The sequence below is a fragment of the Pleurodeles waltl genome, chromosome 12 (genome assembly GCF_031143425.1).
Source record: "Pleurodeles waltl isolate 20211129_DDA chromosome 12, aPleWal1.hap1.20221129, whole genome shotgun sequence".
Lineage (NCBI taxonomy): Eukaryota > Metazoa > Chordata > Amphibia > Caudata > Salamandridae > Pleurodeles > Pleurodeles waltl.
In genome coordinates this window covers 431109509-431129798 of record NC_090451.1, presented here as the reverse complement: position 1 = coordinate 431129798, position 20290 = coordinate 431109509, and the positions used below count along the sequence as shown (strand labels likewise).

The following is a 20290-nucleotide window of genomic DNA, read 5'->3' as shown; positions in this document are numbered from 1 at the left end:
GTGTCCCTGGGGATAGGGGAGAAATGTAGGCCCCACGGATGATGTTTTTGTGGTAGCCCAGCTGCTTTCTAGATTTGCGACATAGCTATTGTCTGGTCTATAAAACACCAATGTTTTTCACACTACTTCCTATTCGTTGTTTTAAAATAGTTGTTTCATTGATCCTGTAAGCACATAAGAGAAAAGCCTGTGGATGTAAGAAATTATTTGCTTCTTTTTATTAAATAGTCTGCTCCTTGCTTGTCCAGTGGCACTTCAAATTAGGAAAGTGGCAGTGTGTAAACTTATAACTACATACTAGCAATCAATATTTTCAAACCATAAGCATCTTCTGTAGTTAACAATCAAAGTCAGCACAATATTGAATGTTTAAGTGTAAACAGCCACATAGGTAGTCATCACTGTACTTGGAAGTGCAAAACAGCACCACAGAATGAGCTAAAATGCAATTTAATGTTCACAATAGAGTTATTTTTGGTATGCGCTAGAGATGGATGCTCACTATTCAAAGTTGTGTCTATCTTGTCAGTTCGCCAACCATGCAGCAAGTTGTTCTGCTATAAAGTTAAATAACCTTATTACAATTAAGAACATTGCTTTTTAAGAATACATTAACCTTGAATGTGGTCATTTATAAGACAGGTAAGCAGACACATTTTTCTCGACATTACATACATATATTTAAATGTTTTATCATTTCATTTTTACTTAACATGGAAAAATAAGAAACCAGTTCACTTTCATGTACTTGCTGTCCCTTTAAAAATCTACTCTTGAGTATTAAAACGGAAGACTAAAAAACCTGCTTTGTCTACCAATATATTACTATTTTTAAAATCAAGGTGATATTAAGCAACATACAGAATGAACAGTTTTAGGAAACAGATGTGGAAAGAATGTAGGGAAGCTTCTTTGCCATTAGCTGCCTTTAAGGAATTAAAAAATATATTATGCAATAAATAACTAAAACTCTATTCTCTTCACATTTGTGGAAATATCTGCTTTCATTTATGAATTACCATTACACAGTACATTTAACAACCGCATTGTACTTATTTACTGAATCTTTTGCTGGAGGAAATGCTTTCAATTCAACAGATTCTATTTTAACAACATGGCGTTCAAGTGTGACGTTTGTCATGAATTTAGAATGTTAGCACTTTAGCTATTCATTAGAAATCTGTGTGAAGCTGCAGTTAGTGCTAGGGGTAATCAATTGGCAGCCTGCAGCTACTGTTGTTAGTATACATTTACTCATCTTGTCAAGTTTTTTCCTCATAAGGATGAGGAAGAGATTTGTGGATTTACAGAACAAGTATTCTCATTTTAGCTTTCTGGACTACTAATCATAATTTCCATGAGACAAAACAAATTTGTCTCAAAGATGACTCAAGAAAATCCATCCATGGATCAACATTTTTCACATGGTGAAACCACTTTACCATTCACAATTAGTCAAATTAGTGTGGCATTGCCAATAAATGATTTAAAGTGCCACTTAGATCTGCCATCACCTTTTTGAAATGCTCCTTAGTGTGACCACCAAAATCATAATTCACTCCATTGCATTTTGTGAGAAAAAAATGGTGGCACCTTACCACCAAAAACACTGACAATAATGACTCAAGTAAATTTCCATCTATACAGTATCATGGTAACCACCATGTAACAAAACATTTTGTAATCTGCATTACAAATTTTAAAATCCTGATTTACAATCAGAATATTATCCAAAGGGGTGGGGGATCCCAGGTTTTGCAAAGGGTGGAATAGGGCTGATGGTTTTGCATCTAGCATTCTTACTCCAGTACCATCAATAAGTATCTGGGAGCCCTTCTCCTTAGCTTAGAGTGGAGATTTTAAAAATTGAGACAATTCGGTTCCACTAGTGAAAGTTAAGTAAAACACATACCAAGAATTTCTTATAAAGTTTACCTAAATAAGCATTTTTGAATGTGTGTGAAAAACGTGTGTGAAAGATTAACAAACTATCTATTGTTCTTAAAGAAAATAATCTACCCTGAGAGAAACTTTGGGTACACATTCCCATCGAGTTCTAAAATCCTAATAGCAAGTGCAAATTATCAAGAAAGTGAAAGAGCAACATTGTACTGCCTTGCACTATCTAGAAGAAGAGAATATCTGCTTTGTGAACTCTCTGCTGCACTTGCGTTTAAAAGTAAAATGTTTTTCTAGTGATATGTATTGGTCTTATCATCTCACTCACTAAAGTGTAGAGTACACATACCAACTGATGTAGACGCTAAAAGCAGTCACATTTCTAGATACTATTCCAAAAAGGTAACTAAAGGTAAAAGATGAACACACATCCCAAAGTATATTAAAAGCAAAACAAGACTTAATTCCGATTAAACGGGTGATACTTGTGGTAAGGGAATCTGTTACCAAAAGTTGCCAATGAGTTCACCAGGTAAACAAACAGATTCTTAACAAAATAGGTTGCACAGCACAAACAGAATAAGTAGTTAAAGTCCTTCAATAATTATATTCATATGTTCCATCGTCCATCGGAACTCCATAAAGATTCTGATTTTCTTTCACACTTGATGGATGAGCATTGGTTTTAGCAAAATTACCCAGTGTTAGTACAATTTTTAACCAACACGCAATTCGTCCTAAGCCTTCAAACTATTAACCCTCTAAATCTATCACTTGTCAATTCATTGTACTCTCTGCTGTTATCAATAATGACCTTAATGCGTTCTTCATATAATTTACATGCAATCCCAAAAATCATCTTCCTCCGGTGTAGTGTTTCATTGACTACACTTGTTTTATACAGTGGCCACAAATATTACAACTCGCCCAAGTGAGTGGTATTGGCTGGAAACACCAGGGCAGCGGCCTGTACCTTGAGAGTGTGTTGTGGTCTACACACATATGTTTTAGGACGAAACATGTGTTGGCTAAAAACTCTACATACATTGTGGTTGATTCAGAAAAAAACCAATGCTCACTCATCAACTGTATGAAAGAAAATAAGACTGAATATGCAACACGGATGTACAACAGAACATACGAATAACATTCCTGCAATACTGTTTATGCACCTGGGTGCTATGCAAACTTTCTTGTAGAAATCGATCACAAACACAAAAATAATCCAGATTGATGCAGGGTGATGAGGTGGTGGTCAGTGTTATCATGAAAAGTTCATGGAATGTGTCAGAACCACTGATCTGTGTCTCGAACAAAAATCTGCAGTGCGCTCTAGACCTGTATGTATCTCTGGCCATTCATTGGTGTATGCCTCAAACACATTGGGCATGGAAGATTGGGTAAAAAATGAGTGGGTTGAAGAGACTTTACATTTTAAAAAAAATAGGTGTAAGGTCTATTTTAGAAACAAGGTAAGACTGAAGATCATCTCATATGCTTAATATAAACTGTAGACATGTGTTTCATGTACAGATGGATTAATAACCAGTGATAAATGAAAGAAGCATTTTGCAATAGTGCAACCTACAACCTGTGATATACACAGGATTCTTAGACCAATACAGCAGAGGTTTCATTTGCCTCTAGAAACGAGGTAAAAATAGTGAAATATGACCTAGAGCAAATGTTCTGATCCGTCTTAACAGCAGATGGCACAGGAGTAGAGATGTGCACGTGTGGTTTATCAGAATGAGATGTGAATAACATGCGCCTGTAGTCGCATTTCAAAGACTGAGCTCCATGTTTCGTCCCGCTATCTACTCGTTGTGGTATTCGCTCCCGGGTCTTAGTAGGCCAGAAGATGGTGCAGGAAATACAGGTTTGAAATAAAGTGCGTGCACTCGCCAGTGTAACGAGCTTATCGATCTGAAACCCTGGGATATCCACGACCATAGATGCAGGAAAACAGCTTCTCAGTCTAGTACAGCACAAGCGTTGGTCCATAATGTCGCAAGTATGCTATTGTATAAAATAAAATGGTACGAAGTCAACCTTTATTTTCACGGAAGCTTTGAGGCCGCATCATAGGAATGTTAACAATCTCAGGCCTGCATTGCTTGTTAAGGTTGCATTAAAATAGGCTAAACAGACACTTTATTTGAAAATGAAGGCTATGTATATGACAGTGAATTTCACGCATACTTGGTGGTCCTTAAACAGAACAGCATCGCACATTGCAGATTCAAGAAAGGGCTTGTTATTTTTGCTCGGAACACCACTAAGACTTCACCAAGATGACTATTTGTGTTGATCTGTGTAACCTCTACAGCAGCGGTGAAACACATGACAGGAAGCACACTGAAAGGAACAGTCCAAGCACCTTTTTCACAAGGACCAGGTAAGCACGGCATCACTCAACACCTACCTCCTTCACTGTGTTGTAGCCCAAATGATCAGAGCCCCTGAAAGACGAGAGAAGAACACACATACCACTACAGTACACAAATCTGACACATTTCTACAGAGCCGGGGTTTTGCACTGCCTTTTTGTCTGATATTGTTTTTTGAAGGTCTACAACACTTTCCCGATTAATTAGCATCTTATTGGCTTAAAGTGTGGGTGAAATCTCGAACTAATCTACAATTTGAGTGAGGCCTCGCCATTACACATGGACCAAATTAGCTCAGATAATCGAACTCACAGAACTTACTTAACCTAAAAATAAAAACACAAACTTGAAAATGTATATGCTCTTGGGCATAAGTGAGCAACATTTTCAGAAAACAATATATCGATATCTGGCAAAATACCTATAGCCTGGGGTTCAGGAGCCATGACAATAAGATATTTGGTATCTGCATTTTGCTAAATTTCATGTATTATATAGCCACTTTTCCTAACAGAAAGTTACATAAGGTTTTAAAAATATATTAACCTTTTAGACAAAGAATCTACTTTCGGTACAAAAATAGCAACTAGTGAAACGATGCTCAACGTTCTTATTGATTCACCAATAGGTGTGCGGACTAGCAGCTAGGTATCAAAGAACAGCCTTATTGATGCAAAGTTACTCAGGAATGGTGCTAGGAAGGTGAGCGCATCAGTGAACTATAGTTACAGCAGGTTAGGGCCCGTGAGAGCTGGGCTCCGCTGAACCCAAAGCTGTGCCAGGAGCACTAGCGATATCACCTAAAAACCTGACCATTTCAGTTAAGCTGTCTTTAAAAAGTGCAGCCACTGCATTCAAAACAGCCCTTCAATTAATTACATAATTTTGTTACAGTATTCTCACAAAAACTGCTTTTCTTCAGAAGAACACAGTCCCATACTCGTTGACGCTTACGAAAGCATCATGCTTGTCCACCGGGACTCCAAATGATGAATCTTTGAGAAGAGTGCAATTAACATCCATGGAAAGAGATGAATCCTTGGGGAGAGAGCAAAGGGAAAATGCAGCAAGAAGGCAAAACATCCAAACAGCATTTCGAGATTCTAGAGTAACTACCCCACCCACTAAGACTTCATTTTGAAGTATTAAGAAGATATTGCTTGTGTTCTTTGAGGGGACAATATATCGAAGACTGTTTTTCGGGAACTAAATGATTGCTTTCAGAATGCATTATTTATTTTTAAAAGAGTCCTTTTGAACGTCCAGTGGGCTACTGTAGAGAGTTTGTGAAATATGAATAAAAGATGCACTTGAAATCCTCAAGGGGGATCAGTGGAAATAAAACACTGTGAAGGAAAATTCTGATTCCTTAAAGAGACAGAAAGCAAAATCACTGTGGAAACTGCATTGCGTTTTCGTAAAAAAAAAAAAAGACAATAAAGAATGAGTCAGTTCTCCAGAAACCATAATATGTTGGGTTTCCTTTCTAGGTCTCCCCCCTTTGCATGACCTACCAAAGAGAATATGGACTCGGTCATATTCAAGAAGTTCCAGTTGAAACTCTGGGACATTAATGAAATCCAAGGACATTGTAAAATAGAATGTTGCTTTCCGAATACAAAATGCAAAAGAAATATCAATTGCAGCTCCTTCTCTTAACTGGAATGATTCGACTATCAAGTGGCATGGGCTCATGGTGTGTGGATTGGTCCTGTGGTGAGATGTACATATAGAATAAAATGGGGAGGACCAACACCATCAGGCTAGTACTGTGATATGGGGAGTAGACATCATAGTCAGAGAGGTTTGTGGTTTTTAGACCATTATCAGTTAAGAATAACTCTTTTACTTGGTAAATCCTATTTTTAGGCCAGGATTAACTGAAGTGAATGTGTGGCCATTTGCATCAGCCTGGGTCACTGGCCCAAGAACTGATGCACTCTTATAATTTAGTTACACCGAGGTATGCTAAGGTGACAGAACATCACCCTAAACCCAGTGTATGAATTAAAGCAACTGCATCCTTGGGCTGAGCCTGAGTGGGGTTTTACATGAAGTAGTCAGTCCTGAAGCATCAATTATTCAAAGCCTATTATCTATGAAGTGTTGCCGTTTATTCAAAGGTGAAAAGCAATCACTTAGCATTATTTTAAGTAGTCTTAATCTTTAGCTGTGGCTACCAGAAAGTCTGGAGTAAATGAGCCAAACGTTTTTAAATTGCTCTATATTATCGGGGACCACACAGTTTGAGCTTTTTTTTCCAATTTTCGGGGTGCATTAGTCCAATCAGATCCCATGGTGTGAAGCAACACTACAACTCACCGACTATATTAAAGTGCTAAACGAAAAGTGAGGACTATAATATGTAGCCTAGGGAAAGGGAGCAGGTACTAACACTAATATCCTGTATCGCTCTATGAGATATATGAAGGTGCTGCTTTGATCGGTACACGAACGAGCATTATATGAAGTATATCTAGATATTGTCCTGTGTAGGAATGGGGGCATATTGCATGAAGTATCTCAGAAAGGTGCTGTATGAAGCATATCTAGGTGCAGCCATGGTGGGACCCTGGGTGGGCACCTTATGAAGTGTACAAATGCGGTAACTCCTGGTACTTCGGCGGGTACTACCTAAATACATCTAGGCACTGTTCTCTAGGCCTCAAACAGGTTATTTATGAAGGTTATGCAGGACCTTATCTCTGGTGGCCTTTGATGGATCTTGTGTGTACAGTGCATCCAGTTGTTGTCTTCCGAGGCCAAACAACTTCCATGTGACAAGTGTCTGGGAGTCCCAGAGGATTACGTGTCTGAAGCGCATCCAGGCACTGTTCCCTGGAGATCTCTGAATGGACACACATGAAGTATATCCAGGTATGGTTCTCTGATGCATATACGGCTGGCGCTATTAGGAACTGCATCCAACAGTGACTAACCCCCGACAGACATTAAGTTAACCAGGCGCTGCTCTCCAAGCGCCTCGAGGCCTACATGAAGTGAGGTCCAACGTGTCCTTAGTGAGGGTGGTGCAGAGGCGGCCGTATATAAACTATACTCAGACGCAGTTCACTGAAGGCTTCGTGGCGCCTTACCTGAAGTAACGCTGCCACAAGGCGACCCCTAGGTGGCGCTCTTCTCTGAAGCCTTCAAGCGGCCTCACATATGTCCTCGGAGTGGTGCAGAGGCCACTCGAAGCGTTTCCAGGCGCTCTCCTTTGAGAGCTTCGGCGGTGCTATATGAAATGTATCCAGGCGCTATCGCAGTCCCGGGGCGGGGACACCCGCAGCCGGTGGCTGCGCACCCGGTAGTTCTGGCCTTCGTTGTTGTCCCAGTACTCCGCCCCGCACACGCAGTAGCGGATGGCGAACTCGAGCATGCCGCCCTTCTCCAGCAGCGTGGGCGTCACCAGCTTGAAGCTGAAGCGGTCGGTCTGGCGGTCGCTGGAGCCGGGCATGTAGGAGGCGGCGCACTCGGAGGCGGAGGCCCAGCGGTCCAGGCTGTAGCGCACGGTCACCGCCTTCTCGTAGGACTCGTTGAGCACGCGCACCAGGCCGCTGACGCTGAACTGGTCGGTGCGCAGGCTCTCCAGGCACAGGTGCCGCTGCCGCACGCGCTCCAGGAAGCCGGGGTCGGCGCCGGGGGTGGGCGGGAAGAGCGGCTCCAGCAGCACCGACTGCACCGGGGCCTGCAGCAGGACGCTCAGCTCCCCCAGCGCCGGCGGCCTCGGCGTCTTCCGCAGGCCGCTCAGGACGTGCGCCGGCACCCGCGGGGCCTCCGCGTCGGAAAAGTGGCGAACGGCGGTCAGCTCCAGGCCCAGCGAGTCGGCGAAGCGCACCTTCTTGCGGCGGGACGGGCTCTGCGCCGCCGCGATCTCCAGCTGCGGCGTCCGCTCGCCCGGCGTGGGCAGCGACTTGGCTCTGCGTCGGGCGCCTGGGCTCTGCGGGGCCAGCGTGGGCTCCCGGCCGCGGCTGGGCTTGTCCGAGGCGGGCTCCGCGCTGGTCTCCGGCGGGGGCTCTTCTTCCAGGTCTGGCTCGTCCGGCTGGGACGGGGGCAGGACCCTGCATCCGCGCTCATCGTCCCGCTCCTCCGCACCCTTGCAGGGCTCGCCCAGGCTTCCATACAGGCAGGCGGTGCAGCTGAAGTTCCGAGGCAGGTAGAGTCTGGGCGGAGGCGGCATGGCTGCAGACTTTTCCATGCAAGGGAGAGGCACTGGGGCTGGTTGCAACCGGTGCCCACTATGTCCTCAGTGCTCTATCTAGGCTGTGTTTTGCTCTCCTCTGTGATGCAAGGCACTGCTACTACACCCTTTCTGATAGTAGGTGCCCTCTCTGCTGCTTGTGCGGATCTTCTGCACCCCGATGCTAGTTTCTGGATTCCCCTAATGCGGCCTGTTTCTCCGTCTTCCACTCTTTCAAGGGCAGCGTCAGCTGGCGTGCCCTTCCATCCCTGATGTTTGCTTGTCGACTTTCTTCTCCCAGTGTTCCTAGAACTACCAGAAGATTGCTCCCTCGCCCTATCGCCTTAGTTCTTACTCTGACATGGCGCGCTCTCTCTTTTCCTAGAGATGCTGTATATGTGACTCACTGCGACTTTCCTTACATTTGTCGCCACGGTGCTGCAGCATGCATAACTCGCTGTCTTTTGCGGCTTCGTGCCTTTCTTCTGCTTGCACTTTTTAGTGCTGCTGTATGCCTGACTCTCTTGATGCTACGTGCTCGTCTCCGATTTACACTCTCCCTAGGGCTGCGTGTCTAACTCACCCACTCCCGTTTCTACGTGTTTGTCTACCCTGGTACTGTCTGCCTACATCGCTGTCACTTTTCCCCTGCTGTGTCCTAGCATACAATTCCTAGTGCTGCTGTCGGGCTCCCCGCCTTGCTGCTCTCGGGTGTCTGCCTCGCTGTCACACATGAGTGTGCTCAGTGTCACTTTCCTGTTGCGGGTGCCTGTCTCTCTAGAGGTGCTGCATGCCAGACTGACAGCCGCGGGTGCCCGTCTCTCTATTGCTGCTGCATGCCAGACTCCCTGCCGCGGGTGCCCGTCTCTCTATTGCTGCTGCATGCCAGACTCCCTGCCGCGGGTGCCCGTCTCTCTATTGCTGCTGCATGCCAGACTTCCGGACGCTCTCCTGCTGCGGGTGACTGCCCCCAGTCACTCTCTTCCTTGTTCTGCTCCTCATCTGACTCGGTTACTGCCTCTGCTGCTGTTGGGTGCTTGCTTCTCGGTCATAGCTGCTGACTTCCTGCTTTCATGCCGCCCGTCCCTCATACCGAGTCCTTCTTCTCTCCTTGGTGCTGAAGTGTTCTCGCCCTTTAGACGAGTAAATAGCCTGGTTTACAGGCCACCCTCTCCTGTCCAATGTCCACTCTTGTTCACTGCAGCAGGATGCGTGCCCGCTGTTCCCGGTGCCGAGAGAGCTTCGATACTTGTCAGTCTAGTGCTCCTTGACGCTGTAGAGTTCTTTCCTTCTGTAGCCGGCGCTGTCATCGCCCAGGTTTTGAGACTCCCTGTTCTGGACACCGGGCCCCTTATCGCTTGTCCCCTCTGACCGTGGCTTCCGTCGGCGCGGCGGCAGACTGTGCAGAGATGACGAACAGGCTGCGAGGAGGCTGCCGTGTTTGGCTCTGACGCTTCTGCTCCTCTGCTGGCTGCTGACGCACTTAGCAGGAATCACGTCCACCACTACTCCTGCGCCCTCAGGAACCCTGTCATTTTGCCTCATGATCACACAGGGCACCCGTCGCCCCTCACAGTCCGAGCCCCCTCCAGTTAACCCCTCCTAGGTTCGAGGTTTCCCAATCTATGCTCCAAATTGAATCGTGTGCGTGTCAAACACAGAAGAGCAGCGCTCATTCATACAGTACTGAGTCTGGAAGTGCATTAATACCCGTCACTAGGGGACATCACAGACCTTGACATTTTATAGCAGGACAGCTTCATTATCCACCCTGACTGGAATCGGAAGCGGCCAGCCTATCCTCTGTGTTATTTTTGTGATACATTTCACAGTGTCGGCCTTAAAAAGGAACAAAGTATTTTTGAAGCGTTACAATCTGGTGCTCCCATTTTAATGCATGTTTGTGCCGTGATATATTGTCTCACTACACACATTTACCCGCCTGCTTGTTTTATTTCACCAGTGCATGAACCTGCAGTAGAACTTTGTGAAGTCGACATACAGTGACATTGTTTTCCTTAATTTAGCCCAATGTTGAAGTGTGGCACGCCCAGTTGTCAAAGCTGCAACAGCAAACGTGAAGTGGTTGTGGTCACCGTCTGATAATACTTTTAGCCAGGGCTTCGGTTCTTAACCAATTACTGCACTAATTAACATTAGGGAATTCGCTTTTCAACAATCGTCGGCGGTGGTTGACTGGCTTCGGTAATCGGTACTGAAGTGTACAGCAACGTTTCTTCCTTTTTTTGTAGTTCACACTTAGTTTCCCTTCATACTTTGTAATAGCAAATAAATAGAAATTTCCCCCGAAGAGCAAATTCAGCTGCTACTATGTAAGGGAGAACGAACAAATGATAATCCTACTTGACAACTTTGCTCTTTTAGTTCATAAGGCTGCGGAGACAAGGAGGAGAAAGGGGGGCAGGTCTCAGTGTTTTTCTACAAGTTGTTGTGTTGTACACAGCTCATATAAGTAAATCACACATACAATTCAGGGCCTGATTCCCAAAGTATATTTTGTGAGTAAAGTTGGATGACTTTAAACTTAGCGGAGGTTTACTCCTGAATTTACAGGAGTTCAACGTGCGTACACACGGAAAAAAGTTTCGTGATACAAACGCTTTTCCTTTATAAGTAAGCTTCTCTTGCTACTAGAGATGCACGAAAAAGCTACAACTAAGTTTAGAGTAAGCCCAACTACTGATTTGATTGTTGTGCGAATCCGTCCTGGATATTCAGATGTAATTCAAACGGAAGATAAGAATAAATCGCAGGCTCTGGGAGAAAAAGAGTTGGGTGCAGAATTCCGTAAGAAAAGTAAGCACAGGGTAACAAGGTGAGTACATGCCACGTGAATGAACCTATTGGCTTTACTCTGCAGCGACGCTCTGTCTCTGTCCACTTCCTCGGTCACGTACCAGAAAGACCTATTTATTAATAGCACTGCTGTTATTGTATAATATAAGTCTGTGAAAATTTAATAAAAATGGTCAAACCTTTTACTCCTTTCTCGTGTTTGTCTCATTTCTTAATTCCCCCACCTCTTACAAGTGACACATTCTTTTCGCGCCCCCATTTCTATTACTCCCCCATTCCTTATGTTCGCCCTCTCAAGCTGCCTTCAGCCCTCTCTTCTGAACTAAAGCTTTGCTGTACGTAAAGTGATCGAGGAAGAACAATTATGGATCCCATGTGGAGCTGGAGGTAACAATCGGCATATTCCTAACATGTATTTATAACAAGTCAACAGTGTAGTTCAAACCGAAAGAAACCTTATTGCTGTTGTGTTCTTTTAAGTGCCGTGTAAAGCACCGATATATATCTGTGGCCTTGTCACAAGATGTCGGCGGTTTCGCAGGACCGTGGGAAATACTGCAGTCAACTGGAACAGTTTTCAGAGGGGGGGGGGGGGGGGGGGGTACTGCCATTAATGTTCTCACTGAAGTCATAGGTATGGTGAAAAAAATAAAGAATTACATAAACAGATGTAGCGGGAAAGATCTGGAATAACGCTTGCCTGAACCACGCCTGCGTTGTTCACGCAAGCAAAACAACGCTTGTCTGAACAACGCAGGCCTTTTTCTCTGCCTTAACAACGCATGTGCTGAACAACGCAGTCAGGTAAGTGGGGCTGGGGCAGTGTTGGGGGTAGTTTTTAGGGGTGAGGGCGGGGGGTGAAGGGGTTGGGGTGGTTAGGTTATTTTATTTATTTTAAGAGGTGGGGTCGGTACATTAGTTTCTAGGGTGGGGGTTGGGGTTATTTTGTTTTTAGGAGCGGGGTTTGGGGGTCAGGGTAGTTCTGTATTTGGGGGTTTGGGTTTTTAGGGTCAGGGTAGTTTTTGTATTTAGGGCAGGTGGGGTCAAGGTAATTTTGTATTGAGTGGGGTAATTATGTTTTTAAGGTCGGTATTTAGGGCAGGTGGGGGGGTCGGGTAATTTTGTATTCAGGGCAGGCAGGGGTTAGGGCAAATTTTGTTTTTAGGGGTTGGGTTTTATTTTTGGAGGTGGGGGAGGTTTTAGAGCTCAGGGTGGGGAGTATCAGGGTAGTTTTTAAGAGTGAGGGGTCGGGGTACTTCTGTTTTTAGGGTGGGGGTGGCATGCGACAACCACGCATGCCGTTTCCACACATGGCCTTTACAACGAAAAATCATGTGTGGAAACACCACGGTTGTTGTTCCGACCACGTTGTTCAGGCATGCGTGGTTGCCACATTTGTGGTTCCATCATACAATCGATGTAGCAAATGAGCAGGTTAATGATGTGTGCAATATGAAGACAATGGTGCCTTTTGGAGCACACTATCATAAATCTATTACTAAAACATGGAGTGGTAGCACACTGCTGTTTACACACAAGCCATTGTCCATTGAAATGGGCACTCAATTTTCATAGGCAGGGAATTTTATTGATAAAACTAGATATAGTGCTCAAACAATAGTATGTGGAAATAAGTTAAACAAGGCACAAGTATAGTGTCTTGATTTGACCCTATTACAATCTCGGGATCCATCAGAATTAATAAAAATGTGCTTCGTTTGTGCTTTCCTAACTAATATATTTTAGAATGTTTGCATAATTTATTACAAGGTATTTACATTTTATTGTGTTAAAAATGGATATTCTACTGCCTTACCTTTCACAGTTAGGTAGACCAACATAGTTCACATTACCAAATCTTCTAAGTTTGCAGCCAGAGAAAGAAAAGTAAACACCAATTTCCCTGACATCTATCTTTGAAGGCACAGCAAATAAGAATAAAACAACATTTTAAAGTCCTGTTTATTGCTCATTCACTTTCTGAACTCCAGAATGGTTGCCTACCTAGACCGAGCATTATGGCAAGTATTGCGAATTGCTTGTAGATGTCAGCGCTTTGGTACTGCTGCACACATCCCTAACTTTGTACGTACCTTCTTATAGGGCTGTGACTCCTGTGGTGGTACCAAGGGGTGTGGTGAAACAGTGGTTACAGGCTAATTTCTTTTTTTTACAGTTTAAATCTCAAAGTCTTTGAGAAGAAGCTTTATTGCCCTCTTGCCACAAGACTGAAACCCGACCTTGTACTACAGAGCTGTGCAGCAGTATTTTGAAGGGTTTCATTTATTTAGTAAATTTGATGCCAACCCAGAGTTAAGCCTAGGTGAATTCAGCAAAGATGCAGAGTAGTTTGTAAAACTGCAGCTCTGTTTTCTAATTGTGAGACACTATATTCAAAGTTGTGCAAGGAAGCGACTTGCAACTTTTGAATGATTCCTTTGGCAATTGCAGTTGTGTTGGCTACTGGAATTATTTGGTAAAAAGACTGAATGATGCAAAACAACATTATTCGTGGGGCTAATGCATCACATTCTGTGGCAGTATTTCATTATTTTGTGATGTTACCAGACTTTAGTACTGGCTGGGTAACAGTGTCTCATTGGTATCGGGTAAACATGTGAACACATCAATAGTAATTGAAATGGGACTAGTGAACCCTTGCAAAGTCTGCAACTCCAAGGCACCACATTTAACTTCTTTTTTCTTTTTATTATTAGTAACATTTGATCTGTTTGAGCTGGAAACACGTTCTGGTTGAATGTACAAATTATGCATTAGGTAATGGATTATTTGGCAAGTGTGGTAAGACTATAATTATGAGGAAATCACCACAACAGTAGAATTGCTTAATTCGTGTGGCCTTTGTTATACAGGCCACACGAATTATCACTTATCTTTAATGTGGTGTTGAACATCATCACAATAAGATACAGGTTCGGTGGGGGAGGCCAAGATTGCAGACGTGTTCTAGTGTCTCTCCTGAACCTCCTCCACCATCTACACCCAGTGCCCATCAGTTTGCCTCGAGGTTCCTTGGTGTGCACCCTGGGACCCCTGGGACAGTACACAGCATTAGGGGTCGAGAAGAGGCAGCTGCAGGTGTGGTGGAGACGGTCCACGCTGCTCCCGGCGATCTACCTAAAATGGCAACAACCTGCTGAAACAAGTGGGGCCTCACTGGTGTGGCTTTGGCACTGCTGTGCCGGTCGCTGCAGCGCTGGGCTCAAGGAGAGGATGCAGCCCCCACATGCATACCTGAACTCAGTGGTTGGTAGAGCAGATGGGTTGCTGCAGGATTGAGTCTTCCAATGGTGCCAAGGTGAGCAGGCCCATTGGGGAGACCGGTGGCAGCGCTGTGGTGTCTAACCCATCACCTTGCTCATGAGACTGTGGATGGGGGCGGGGGTCACTGGAAATCTCACCAACAGCAGTTGGCACACAGGAGGTGCAGCAGCCTGGCTGGCCTGCAGACTGCTGTAGTGACTCCCTGAAATGAGGGGAGCGGACCAGACATTTGACTGAAGAGAGGATGTTCGGCTCCTTGTGCTGCCTCACCTTGATTCATGAGGTAAGAGGGTTGAGGGGTGGCTGGCTTCCCATTCCTTCCCAAGGTTGTGAAGTCACTGGAACTTAGCTGCCCTTGGGCCCTGACCATGGGGGGCCTGCACCATCCACCTCCAGCAGAGGCAGCATGGCTGAGGAGGATCTGTGGTGATGTCCCAGTTCATGCCCTCTCTCTTGAGCTGTGCTGACCTCTGGGGGAGAGGGGGGTGAAGACTCAGCCATGAGTCTCCCCTAGGGGACCAGCTGGATGAAGTGGAGTGTGACAGGGGAGAGCAGCATGACTGGCCTGCAGCTGCCATAGATAAGCCCTTTGAAATAAAGGGAGGAATAGACAGGTTATGCAACTGTGGAGGGTGCCCTTGGCTGCTCGTACTGCCTTACATTGACCCAAGAGACTGCGCAGAACTGTTGGGAAGACGGAGAGGCACAAACTGAATTCTATTCCATGTTGGACTGGCGCTACCCACAAACCACCCTGCGATGAGGAAAGACAGAACCTTCCAAATGCAATCCCAGTGAAAAATAAATACACCACTTTCTCTTTGGAGCCATCAAAGCCACCTGCTGTGGCTTCCCCAATTCAGAGCCAGCTGGAATGCAAGGTGGTGGCAAGGATTTTACAGGTTATACAAACCTCCAGCAAGGCAGTCGAAATAAAGATCAGGGAGGCGGGGGCAGAAGTCACCCTTCTTCCAGATCTCTGAAATGTGGCAGGGAGGATCACTGAAGCAGAGGGGAAGGTCTCCTTAGAAGATGAAGTGGCAGACCTCAAGGCGAAGATGACCAAAGTAGCCTTTATCACTCACACTCTGGAGGCTCAAGCAGAAAATCCTGAAAACTGGTCCAGTCTCGAGAGTTTGTGTTTTGTAGAGTTCCTGGGGGGAATCAAAGCCTAAGCCCCAGAAACATTTTTTTTTTAATACAGTAGATATAGAGTTGGATTTACAGCATTTTGTGGGTATGCAAGTTGATCAGAGCAAATAAGATCAGATTTATAACAGTTTTGTGCATTTGGAATGTAGTCTTCATGGATATTATCAGCTTTAGTCCCCAACATGTAGCACCCTGAAAAAAGTGTTTTCGCAACCCTTCCCAGTGCTGCTCCCCTGATTTAGAGTCCTTCAAAAGAGTGCCAGACTTGCTGTACCCCTGGCCTGTGCAGTATTACGCTTAGCCACTGCTGCTGTAATCATTAGCCAGAGCTTCAGATACCGTGTTCAAGAGGCTTCCCCTGTTATAGTCAGTAGGAGCTACTTCATGCTAGGGGGGACCTCTATTCCTAGTACCGGAGTCATTTTCCATACCATTCCCCCTACCCCCACCCCAAGTAAAGCTGTACCATCGGGCACTCCCACAGTACGTAAAAGAAGATGCTGTTTTGCCTGCATCCTTGGAGGCATAGTGTAGAGTCTCCCCTCCACATCTTCTGGAGTATCACATTAAGAGTAGTATGATCTTTGGAGGATTCTAAGTTGTACCAATCTGAAGCATGTACAAATCATTATCTCCCGCAGGCTTTGTTGGGCTAGGAACAAATCATCATCATACGGTGTTCCCTGGTCTCCCTCACAGGCCTCTTCCAATGTCTCTGTGGGGTTGTGGGAGATAGTAACAAGTTTGTATAAACGGTGGAGACAGCCTTATCTGTCATGGGGTCCGCGAGTAAGCAATCTTCAAGTGGCGCAGTCTCTGGCAGCTGCTCTCCTTGTACTATGTCCCATGCCCAAGATGTAGGTGTCTACGTCACTGTCTCAGCTATGTTTTACTCCTGATGCAAGTCCTAAAATGTGATTTGCTCTTGCCCCTCCGTATATATCGCCAAGGTGCTCTATAAAGATCAGGGTCCACTTAGAGAAACCCTTCAAGTTGCTCAACTCTGTAGGAGGTCACTGTCCCATAGTGGGGTTTGATTAGTGAGTTTGCTCCCCCCCAACCCCATCCTGTGAAGTTGGTGACTTCTCTCCACGTTCTTACCACCGCTTTGTGTCAGTAATTCCCACTTCTGTGCCTGTCGATAAAGAGCCACTGGAGGACCACTATGTCCCATAGTCTTTCTGTCCACCGAATAGGCCAGTTCGCTGTAGTCAGGAAACACCTAATCATTAATTACCACCAGTTGTGTTGCCCAGTGATATTGAAGTACATCTGGAACTGCAAGCCCCCTGTCGTATACTCCCCTTTTATAGTTTGTGTAGCGCTATTTGCAAATTAGTGCCATTCAACAGTGCTTCTATCTCGTGGTCGATTTTTTTCGGAAGGACTCCCATGGGATTTTAAGTGGTGTGTTTTGAAGTATGTGGAGGAGGAATGGAAGAGTCATCATTTTGAATAGAGCAACCCTGCCCATTAGTGTTAACGTTAGATTTCTCAACCCACTATTTCACCCCCTGTTAAATCTTTTTGGCATGGTAAATCCCCCCCACACTTTTAGTCTGGTATCTGATGTAATTTTTGACTGAAAGTTCACTTGATTCATGCTAACAAGGTCCACAGTGCCAGATCTCTTCCCCTAAAACTGCACAAGTGTTTCCCCTATTGGCAAAACCTTTAGCACCCTCTGAAGCTCCCTAATAAATGGTACCCTTAGTACCTAGGCCTTGGGCACTAAAGGGGGTCCCTAAGGGCTGCTGCACACATTGTGCTACCCTAAAGGATCCCTCACCAAGCACATGAAGGGTTGCCATTGCAGGCTGCATGTCTTGGTGCAGATAAAAGTGAAAACATGACATGGCACACAGCCGGTGTGCCTTGTTCCCTAACACTGCATATACTATATTTAAGTCACCCCTAAGGCATTATATTACATGTGAGGACATATCTGCAGGACCAAATATGCCCCTGCTATGCATTTTTCGATTCGCAGACACAGTAAGTGACCAGGGAAACCCTTTTAAACACATATGCTGGACACTGTTTACTATGCGTTCCCCAGCTACACGATGGATTCACTGAAGAAAGGTATGTTTGGTATCGAATCTCTCATATTGGTGAACCCACACTGATGCCACTGTTGGATTTACCAATACATGCACCCAGAGGACACCTTAGAGGTGCCCCGTGAAAACCTACCAGCTACTAGATATATACACGTTATACTGGTCATTTGAACTGGTAGTGATTCAGATCTGGACGTCCTGACAAACACTTAAACAAGAATTCCTATAATCTCTTTTTCACACATCATGACGGTATACACAATATTGAATTTCATGATGTGACTTTATACGTTGTGGGAAATAAAATATTGTCAAAAATGTACCGAAAACCCACGGCATGTAATTTTATTCTACACGCAAAAGAACACACCCTAGCACGCAAATCAACACAATCCTGTATGGGGAAATGTCCAGAACCAGACGTAACTGTAGTGATGTAACGGGTAGTAAGGGTGAACATTAGCCACATTCAAAGGGGAATGTACAGTAATGTAGAATATTTGGGGAACAGAGTATGGTGCAGGTGATCAAAGTGCCCTACTACCCATGGACACAGACACTGTGTAAAACTTTACACAAGTAATAGTAAACAAAAACAGATCACAGCACACAATGCGCAATAGTAAAACAGAAAAGTCATAACATTTCGTAGTGTTAGGTTAAGTAAAAGTAGATGAAGAAACCAGGCACATCGGTATTCGGACCTGTCTTGTGAAGTGAGTTCCTTTATTGTGGGTGAAGTTGTATTCAATAAGCAAAGAGCATCATTCCAAACACAGCCAACACGTGTTTCGTCACACTGGTGACTTTTTCAAGGCTAATCTGGCGTATTGGTAACAAAGTAAGTCTAAAAGATCTCAGGATTAGTAGTACAGTCCAAACATCTGAATTGTCTGTAACTATTTAATGCCGTATTATCGTGCCACACTGGAAAAAGGCGTCCAGATTAAGTAAGGGATAGCCAATCAAAAGGACCATGGTAAGTCCATGTGTCAAATTCGCGTAACAGTCCAAAGCCGTCAGCCCATGAATTGTAGCTACAATTCATGTGCTGATGGCTTTGGACTGTGGCACAATAATACCGGCATTAAATAGTTACAGACAATTCAGATGTGTTTTACTATTGCGCATTGTGTGCTGTGATCTGTTTTTGTTTACTGTAACTATAGTGATGACGAGGTTTTCAACCAGGAGTTGGACTTTTTTTTTAACAACGTTTTCGTAATAGAGGATACCCTAACAATGTACTTTCTAGAGCTAGAAACTGCATTATGTCCAAGAAGCGCAGGGCACTACTGATCCGCAAAAAGCACAGCGTTTCTGAAGAGATCAAGCTGTCTATGATAACTAGGTATAATACAGCTAGCACTTTGGTATACCATATCCTCAAACGACACTGGCACCTGTTACAAATGGATGCCCCCGTAGGGAAGATCATCAACAAGGGACCCTTATTGGTACATAGCAGGGGTATCACCCTGAGGGAAAAACTATGTCCCAGTTATACTGTTACAAATACACAAGAGAAACTGGAGGCATGGTTACTTACAAAACCCAAGGGCTTCTATAAATGTGGGGTATGCATCTCTTGACAGTTTGCACTGAACAAAACGGTAACATTCTCTTACAACACCAAGGCGGTACATCACCTAAAAGAGGTCATCGGCTGTAATACGAGATTTACTGTCTATTGTATCATCTGCATGTGTGGAAACATATACGTGGGCAGTACTATCCATCCACTCGAGGAGTGGATTCAAGAATAAGACCTATTCGTAGCAATAATTCTAACTATCCCATAGCTGTTCACTATAACATGACGCATTGCAATAAACAAGTCCTCAACATCAGATTCCATGGCATCACACATGTTCCTGGCCATCTAAGGGCTGGGGATTGAAATAAAAAACTTAGAAAACAGGAAGCCAGATGGATCACTAGACTAAGGGCTGTGGAACATGGACTGAGTGGAGACAGGGAACTACATGTATTTGTGGACTAATTGACCATGTCCTTTTCCTAAAAGGACGAGAACTGTTATAAGTATTGACAACTGCAATAACCGTCCATTCATATTTATTTGTTTGGGAATTCTAAGGAAGTGGATTGTTTTCATGACCATATGTTGAAATGACCCTATACTGTACAGGTAACTTACTCGTTTACACCTCTCCTCTTGATTATGTCAAAATATTTCCAAATATGTTGAAATGACCCTATATGGTGTTTGTAACATTCTCTCTTACACCTCCCTTCTGGACTTTGCCAAAATGTTTCCAAATAGTGTATCCCTTCTCCCCTCCCAGCCTCCTCCCCCTATCTCTCACCTGCATGTATCACCTGCTGCACATTACACATGGGACTGAGTACACTATCTTTTACGTGACTGACCAACGTTGCAAAATATATATATCACGTATTACTTTTCCACCAGGTTACTGTCGCTATGCATATTCATATGTTTTTCCTTCTTCCATATCAGATTCAAAACATTTCAATATTTG

At 44.4% G+C, this 20290-nt stretch overlaps 1 protein-coding gene across 1 annotated transcript; it reads right to left on the bottom strand.

The window, feature by feature from the left end:
- Positions 1-194: 194 nt before the first annotated feature.
- LOC138267738 (protein phosphatase 1 regulatory subunit 3E-like) lies at positions 195-10016 on the bottom strand. Its single transcript, XM_069216918.1, has one exon. It carries the CDS (start codon positions 8485-8487, stop codon positions 7525-7527), a length of 963 nt encoding a protein of 320 aa, XP_069073019.1. The 5' UTR covers positions 8488-10016; the 3' UTR covers positions 195-7524.
- Positions 10017-20290: the final 10274 nt, after the last annotated feature.